The 8,524-nt window shown below is 52.0% G+C and overlaps 1 protein-coding gene across 1 annotated transcript; it reads right to left on the bottom strand.

Annotated features, from left to right (window-relative positions):
- Positions 1-1,119: 1,119 nt before the first annotated feature.
- Positions 1,120-8,064, bottom strand: GDF5 (growth differentiation factor 5). Its single transcript, XM_043602544.1, has 2 exons — positions 7,002-8,064; positions 1,120-4,422 (listed from the first exon to the last, which is right to left on the bottom strand). The coding sequence occupies exons 1-2, from the start codon at positions 7,624-7,626 to the stop codon at positions 3,548-3,550; spliced, it is 1,500 nt and encodes a 499-aa protein (XP_043458479.1). The 5' UTR covers positions 7,627-8,064; the 3' UTR covers positions 1,120-3,547.
- Positions 8,065-8,524: the final 460 nt, after the last annotated feature.

The following is an 8,524-nucleotide window of genomic DNA, read 5'->3' as shown; positions in this document are numbered from 1 at the left end:
TAAGCACAGTACCTGGCACATAATAAGCCCTTGATAAACATTTACAGTTGTGGTTGTTATTATTATCCCAACGCTCAGCACAGCATCTGGGTCATAGTAGACCCTCAATAAATATTTACTCATTAAGGAATGAACGAATGGATCAAAGGTTGATGGAATGAATAAATAACCCCTCTCCCAAATCCCAAGCCCATTAAATTTGATATTATTATCCCTCTTTTACAGACAGAGAGATCAAGGCTTAGAGAGGGTCAGCCGGCAAGTGTTAGAACTGGAACTGAAACCCAGATCCACTCGACTCCCAAGCGTATGTGACTAAGCCTTTCTTACTCTGTTTCCTTATGTGTGTATACAGATCCAAAGAACTAGTTGTGGAATCAAAATGAAGTCTGAGAGCCTTCCCAAAGTTGTGTGTTCCAAGTCCTAGAAAAGCAGATTCTCCTGCTTATGGGCCTGGGACATAGAGAGGTGGAAAGGACTAAGAGGCAGCATCAGAGCACTAGGAGCCTCACCTCTTTCCACCCCTATGGGCCTCTCATCTTTCCTGCCCTAACCTATATGCTTAGCTATTTCTCCCCAGAAACTAACATGCCGTGTGCCTCCAAGGAGAAGCTTTTAGGAACAGGAAGGTAAGCTCTAGGCAGGTAATTTGACTACTTGCCAGGACTGGAGTCAGTGGAATTGGGGGGTCAGAGAAGTAGCAAGAATGGTACAAAGAATACTGAGACATGCAGGAGGCCTGCAGTCACCTCTCTGGGTTTCAGCTTCCTCATCTATAAAAATGGAGAGTAATAGTCCTTGCCCTGCTTGCTTCACAGGACTGTTGGAGGCACAATAATGATAGCAGTTAATATTTATCGAGTGCTACCTCTGTGGGGCCATTGTGTTGAGTGTCCTTCATATCCTCCCCAGTTAGCCTTATGAAATAAGCATATTGTCTACCCCTTCCCCCTCTCCCACCCTCCCCCCCCCCAACAAATGAGGAAACCAAGGTTCATGGAATTAAGTTACTTGCCCAAGGCCTCTAACTCTAAGTGACAGATCTGAAATTTGAAACTGGGCTGCCTTTTGAGCCCTTCAGAGCCGTGAGCATGTTTGTGAACCTCAGCTGAGAGCCTGTTTGTGAACCCTGAAGAATGATACAAACCTTGTGCCCTTCTGCACAGAAGTGTCCTATACAAGTATGCAACTTGTTCTGACTGGCACTGGAGGTGGATGCCTGGTGAAGATAATTGTCCAAGGAGGCAGCTGATGGGATGGCTAGCATGGAAGGGCTTGTACCCCACACTGATCTGATTGGATCCCCATAGTCTGGGGAGGAAAGGGGGAGGGTACACAGTCTGAGTGGCTCTTTTGTGAAAGCAAGTTCTAGAGCAGGTTGAGGTGGGAAAGGAAGCTCCTAGGTACCAAGCCAGACCACAACAGTCGATTCAGTGCCCGGGCCTTCAGCAGGAAGAACACAGAGGCTGAGATGACAGGAAGCTCTCTGACAGGGCTCAGGCAGTGTGCCACTCCAGTCTGTCAGACTTTCCAAGAAAGTAGGGACACACAGCCCAGAAAATCAGTGCGTGTAGGAGCCAGCCCCACCTGTGACCCCTCCGTCCTCTGCCTCTCTGCCCTTGGGTTTCCAGCCACCCTGCTTCTACACTGCTCTCCCTGTGTCCACAACCTACGGGTTGGCCTCTCCAGCACTGCCTCCAGGCTCACTCTCCTCTTTCACACCAGAACTCTGTCTGCTGTGGCAGCTCCTTTGTTTACTGCCAGAGCTCGAAGGCCTGCCACCAGCCAAACACAACGAAGCCTGGCCAGGGAGGGCTAGGTTCCAGGTTCAGACTGGCCCCTCAGGGACAGGTAATGGCCTCCAAGCCAGGGAGGCAGCTCAAAGGTAGGCTGCCCCCTGCACCGGGCTCTTGTTTCAGGTCCTGACAACACAGGTTTTGGGCCTAGAGGGAAGGGACACAAGATCTGCCCGTAGCTGGGCAGGAATCCTTACTGTTGAAACAGCTTTGGCTAGGAGCCCTGGGAATCAAAGACCCAGCTGGAGAGAGATGGGGAAAATGTTGGGGCCCCCTGGGTGGGAAGGGGAGGCCTAGACTCCCTTCTCTTAGTCTTCCCTCTCTTTGGCCAGGCAGAGCCTGGTCCTAAGCCCTTAGAAAGAGGACTTAGGTGCCCAAATTCCCCTACCAGAGGGCTGTGTTCCCCTCCCAAGCATTCATGCCTCATGCCCCCAACTAAGAATTCTAGTGGATACAGAGAAGTGGGCATTTACTCTGGGCCAAGCCCCAAGCAGGAAACGTCAGGATGTGTCTGGCATTGGTCTGCCTAAGGTTAGTGGGGAGGTTGCTTATCAAATGTATAATTATGTACTTGTATAATATAAAATGTAAAGGGGAAGGACTCCAGCTCTGTTTCTGGAGCTGGGGTGATGGGTAGTAAGTGATGGATGAGCGGGGAGGAGTGATAAAGGTGCTAAGCTGAAGGGTAGTGGAGCTACAGAAGATCATTCAAGAAAACAGTGGTCAGTGGCAAAAAGAAGATGCCTCAACAGGGGAGGAGATCTCTGGCAGCCCAGGTTCCCCACAGAAAGGTAGAGGGCCCTCTAAATGGTGGCCAGTGGATTCTGTGAGTATATGGGGAGGGGGGCAGGTAGTGAATGAGGTGGGGATGATTTTAGAGGAAATGAAACCCCCAATTCCCCCCCCCCCCATGTAGGGTTCCATTTAGGAGACAATAAGCTTGATTGAGGAATGTCAAAAAGAAAACCTAAGTCTGTTGCCAGACCCCAGAGAAGCAGATAGAGATCCAGACCAAAAGGCCTTTGGAAGGAACGGGAGTGGGGTTAGAGGTAGCATTGGCCCTACTCAGCTTGTACTGTCTGTCCTGATTTGCTTCAGGCAACCCACCTCCCCTCCGTGGGTCAGTCATGCTTTGAGGAGCTCACTGGGTCCCCTGGAGTAAACAAGAAATTTGGCACCGTTTTAGTAACAGTTTTGCTTTTTATCTCATCAATGTACATTTTAATCTAACAGTCTAACAGCCTCACACTCCTCACCCCTGCCCGAGCCCTCTCCCGTCTTGCCCACCCCTGCCCAATCAGCATCTCATCTGCCCCAGGGGCAGAAAGTCACCAGGCACAATGGTGATTCAAGGTGGGGATGGCAGGTGTGGCTTTCCCAAGAGGATCCCTCCCTGGAGAGTCCAGAAGCCAACAAGGCCCAAGTAAGGAGAAGTTGTGGGCTGGGTCTCAGGGGAAAACAACATCTCCTGGGTCTCAGTCCCATTCAGTCTGTCTCCCTGGGTCTGTCCCGGCAGTCAGAGCAGCAGAAGGGCAGAAATCCTCAGACAAGGGGACTTGTGGCTAGAAAGGAATCTCTAACCCAGTCCCACTCAGAGAGTAAGAGCAAGGCTGTTGGAATCCCCTTTCGTGCAGGCTGTGTAGACGTCCTGGCTGTATTTTCCCGACTTCTCTGATTCTGGGAGTGCAGGGAGGGGCTCTTGTGACCAGCATCCTGGATGTGCCAGCCAGGAAGACAGAAGGCTAGTGCTGCTACCTGCAGCCACAAGACTCCACAACCATGTCCTCATACTGCTTATAGACCACGTTGTTGGCAGAGTCAATGAAGAGGATGCTGATGGGACTCAGTCGTGTGGGCACACAGCAGGTCGGTGGCGTGGACTCGGGGTCCATGGAGTTCATCAGGGTCTGGATGACTGCATGGTTCGTGGGCTCCAGATGGGAGCGCAAGGGGAACTCACATAGCCCTTCACAGTGGAAGGCCTCATACTCAAGGGGCGCGATGATCCAGTCATCCCAGCCCATGTCCTTGAAGTTGACATGCAGTGCCTTCCGACTGCAGCGGGCCTTGGGGTTCTTGCTGGGCCGTTTGCCCTGGCCCGTGGCCAGTGGGGCCCGCCTTTTTCGTCGCTGGCTGAACAGGTACTCATACACAGTCTTATCATCCTGGCCGGAGCGGGCCTTAATCTCATTAAAGAACAGGTCCCGTTTCTTGGTGCGACCAAATACCAGGAACAGGGCCTTCTCGTGGACCTGCCTGGCAGCCCGGTCGAAGCCCAGGCCACGGAGGTCCATGGCCCGGCCCCGTTCCCAGGCCTCCAGCTCCAGGCACAGCTGGGCTGAGTTCTTAAAGTTTCGGAAGAGCTTCCAGATGTCGAACACCTCCCAGCCAGATCCGTCCAGGCCTGGCACGGAGCGCACATCCAGCAAGGCTGCCGGCTGCCGGCCGCTGGGGCAGCTGGACAGCTTCAGCTGGGCAGCCCGCCTGATGCCGGGGGCCACTGGCTTGGCCGCGTCTGAGGGCTTCTTCCGCAAGATCCGCAGCTCGGCCCCTAGCAGCCCATCCTTCTCCAGGGCACTAATGTCAAACACGTACCTCTGCTTTCTGACCACAGGACCTCGGTCATCTAGAGAGAACACCCAGAAGTCATTCCCTGCAACCTCACCAAGGGAGCCAGTCACCTCGAGGCCTCAGGGAAGGGCCACAGCTCTCTCCCCTCTGGAGATAGCTTTCTTTAACCTCTCCCCGACTCTGACAGAGGCCAAGACCCAAACCACAAGAGGCTTTTTCAAAATAAGGGAGCTTCTGAAACAGCCTACCAAAATAAACAAGGGTTGTTCATCTGTAACTGTGGCTGTGGTGATTTGAAAGATTCTGGGTGTTTGTGTCAAAGACAATGCGTATCAGAGATGCCTCTAGCTGTCCTTCTCCCATCTATTATTTTATATGATATCTCATTGGAGAGATAGGTGGGGTGGGTATTATAATTAGCCCTATTTTCCAGAGGAGGAACCTGAGGCTCAGAGAAATTAGGTGACTTGCCCAAGATCACCCAGCTAGGAAAAAGCAGAGCTGGAACTCTAGAACTTTTTTTTTTTAATGCTTATTTTTATTTTTGAGAGACAGAGAGACAGAGCATGAGCAGGGGAGGGCAGAGAAAGAGGGAAACACAGAATCTAAAGCAGGCTCCAGGCTCCAGGCTCCGAGCTGTCAGCACAGAGCCTGATGCGGGCTTGAACTCATGAACTGTGAGATCATGACCTGAGCTGAAGTCGGACGCTTAACCGACTGAGCCACCTGGGTGCCCCTAGTCTAGAACTTTTTATACTGAATCCTGAACTGCTTCCACTATACCTTAAAGAAGATCTTGGTGTTCTCATTTTACAGATGAGGCACAGAGAGGGAAAAGTGACTTGTGTAAATTTGCAGGTAGTTAATGATAAAGTTACAATCCAATTTCCCTTGCTTCCTAGTCTAATGATTTTGGTGTGTACATGTCTTACCATGCTGGGTATATGAGCATGTGTGTAAGTGACAGTTTGTGCATGTGTGTGTGTGTGTGTGTGTGTATGATTGGGTTTATATGTGAATATGAAAGGTAAAGTATACGTGAGTGACATGTGCACGTGTGATTGTGCTTGCGTATATATGTGTATCTGTAAGAAGGTTCCGTGTGTACATGTAAGAAGGTGTGTGTTCACATGCATACGTGTGTGTGTGATTCAGCGTATATGTATAAACATACGGCTGTGTGTGTACGAGAAACTGCCGTGTGTCTGAATCAGCATACTCTCTTTCCTAAATACCAATTTGCCATTGGGAAGCATTCATACATTGCTCTAGAAGGTGACTAATTAGGCCTTTAAACTCCCCATCTCCCCCTCTGCAAGTTCCCTTAGAGCTGGGGGACACAAGGACTTATTTTATGAGCCCCCAAGGGGTCACAGCTTTCCCCGGCTGGGCAGGCGGCCAGGCCACCTCCCCCACCCCAGCCAGACCTGCTGCCTCCTGCTTCCTCCCACCCTGTCATTCCCCCACCGGCCTGGCCGGCTGGCTCTAATGAGGAGCCTCTCCCAATATCTGACCCCTCCCCCACCCTGCCAGCAAAGTCTTAAGACTCACAGAACCAGAGCATATGAACTGCAAGCAACCATGGCAATAAGTAATCCATCTCTCTTTTCACACTTACGGAGAAACTGAGGCTCTGAGAGGGGAAGGGACTTGCTGAGATCACACAGCAAGTGGAGAGGGAAACGCCAAAACAGTAATGCTAACCGAGCATAAGGAGAAGTGAAGGGAACAGATACCCTCCTGGGCTGATGATAAAAATGATGTGTTTAGGACAGGACACAAAGTGTTCATATTTGAATGGCTCTCAGAAATCACCCAGTCTTGGGGTGCCTGAGTGGCTCAGACGGTTAAGCATCCAACTCTCGGTTTCAGCTCAGAGGGTCATGATCTCACGGTTTGTAAGTTCGAGCCCCGCATCAGGCTCTGCACTAGCAGTGCAGAGCCTGCTTGGGATTCTCTCTCTCACCTTTTCTCTCTGCCCCCCACCCCCTATAAATAAACTTAAAAAAAAAAAAAAAAGAAAGGAAGAAATCACCCAGTCCAATACCCATATAGTTGTACAGATGGGGAAACTGAGACACCAAAGAGAAAAGGGACTCCCTCAAGGTCACATTGTGAGTTAAGACCCTAAGTCTGTTGCACCCCCCACATCATACATTTAAATGTCGTTCCATGACTCCCAGATACCTCATTTGCTGTCTTCACCTATCCTGCCTCCTCTGCCCCCTAGCTTGAAGGCAGATTTGCCGAACCACGGGTTTCTAGAGATTAATCTCTCTCTCTGCCATCTGAAAAAACCTACAAACCTCTGGAGCCTGGAAAGTCTGGCTAGCCCACATAGGAACAGAGCATGGCCTGGTAAGAGTCTTAGAGTGTGGTCCCCGACTCTGCCACCAACTGGCAGTTCTTGTCCCCTCTCTGGGCTTCAGTAACCCCCTCTGCACCTTGCAGGGATTGGCTCTGACTTGCCAGCAGCCTCAGACCCGGTACGTGGGGGGTCAGTCCCAGATACTACCCCAGGCCGATGCATGTGCTATCTCCCACCGGTGCAGTGTCAGGGCTCTGAAAGGCCCCTCCACGCATGCAGATGCCCCTCCCTCTCAGCCGTGCCCCTGCCCCCCCCCACCCCCTCACCTTGCCCTTTGTCAATAAAGCTGGTGATGGTGTTGGCCAGGCCAGCCTCCAACTTCACGCTGCTGTTGCCTCCCTTTCTGTCAGCATCGGACAGCGTCCTGTACAGCGAGAGCATGTACTCGTGGGGTGTGATGGGGGGCGGGCGGAACGGCTCCTTGGGCTCTTGAGGGGGCCCAGTCTCCCTGGCCTTCTTCAGCAGGAAGGGGCTGGGGACAGATCCTGCCTTTGGGGGTGACTTACCCCCAGGAAGCTGTCCTTTTGGGGTCACAGTCCGCGTTGCAGCCTGCCTTGTCTGGGAAGGGTGTCCTGGCTTGGGTTCAGGGCCACCCGATCTGGGGGGCAGCTTTTTGGGTTCATCCTTCTTGGGCTGTGTCAGGCCTGCTGTCTGCCCGGTGCCCCCCTTTGCCCTGGCATTGGTGGCCCCCCCACCATAGCTGTGACCCCCTGGCCTAAAGATGCTCCGGGCCAGAGGGGGCCTCTCCTTGGCTTCTGCTTTGGCCAATCCTGGCCTGGCCCCCTGGGGTCTCTGGCCCAAGTCAGGGGCACCCAACACAGTGCAGATGAATTCCAGGTCCAGCCAAGCCAGGTGCCAAAGCAAGAAAGTGAGGAGTTTGGGGAGTCTCATCCTCTGGCCAGCCGCTGAATGACACCAAAGAGAACGGCGGCAGGAGCGAAGGTGCCTCTGGTTTGGCAGGAAAAACCATGAAAGGAATGGACCCTCAAAAGCAGCGGCAGCAGCAGTAGCAGCAGAAGGAAAGGCTTTCTCCTCAGTCTGAGACTCTTTAAGTCTGCCGGGTGTGTGTTTGTATCCAATCCCATAGTGGAAATGCTCTCGTATCCAGACGTGCACCGTCTCCAGTCAGCAGCTGAAAATAACTCGTTCTTGAAAGGAGAAAGCCGACCGCCCCCTTTCTCCTGCACAACTGACTGAGGGCTTGAAGGAGGCTTGTATAAGGCTGAGGGATTTTTCCAAGAAGGAAGAATGGCGTAATGCTGCCTGTGTGCTCCAGTTTTTTTTTTTTTTTTTTAAGTTTTGAATCCTTTCCAGTGAAAATACTTTACACACACACACACACAACACACACACACACACACACATACGCCTGCAGGTGCTCAGAAAAATCTTTTACAAACCTGAACTCAGGAATTGGAAACGGAATTCCAACCCAAACCAATTTAATTACTCTCTGATGTCATGCTGTCTAAACTCATTTAAGTGCGATATATTTATGTGAAAAAAATCACCGCTGCCCTTTCGAGGCCATGGCTCACGGGGGCTCTTGGCACAGAGCCCCGCAGCAGGGCTCTAGGCTTAGGGGGCCTCTCAGTCTGTGGAGCAGACTCAGGGGTCTTCACCTCCACCTCACGGGGCAGCCCACCCCACCTTCCTGAGGAGAGATACTGAGGAATGAGCTCAAGATCTTAAGCCCCAGAAGCATGGGGAGTGTGGGTTTTCAGTTAAGTCCTTGGGGTGTTTTAAAGCAGCTTCAACCCCTGCGTCTAGTCTGGGGCCTGATTTGTTG

Source organism: Prionailurus bengalensis, chromosome A3 (assembly GCF_016509475.1).
Source record: "Prionailurus bengalensis isolate Pbe53 chromosome A3, Fcat_Pben_1.1_paternal_pri, whole genome shotgun sequence".
Taxonomy (NCBI): domain Eukaryota; kingdom Metazoa; phylum Chordata; class Mammalia; order Carnivora; family Felidae; genus Prionailurus; species Prionailurus bengalensis.
The sequence above is the reverse complement of the archived record's forward strand: the minus strand, read 5'-3'. Positions and strand labels throughout refer to the sequence as shown.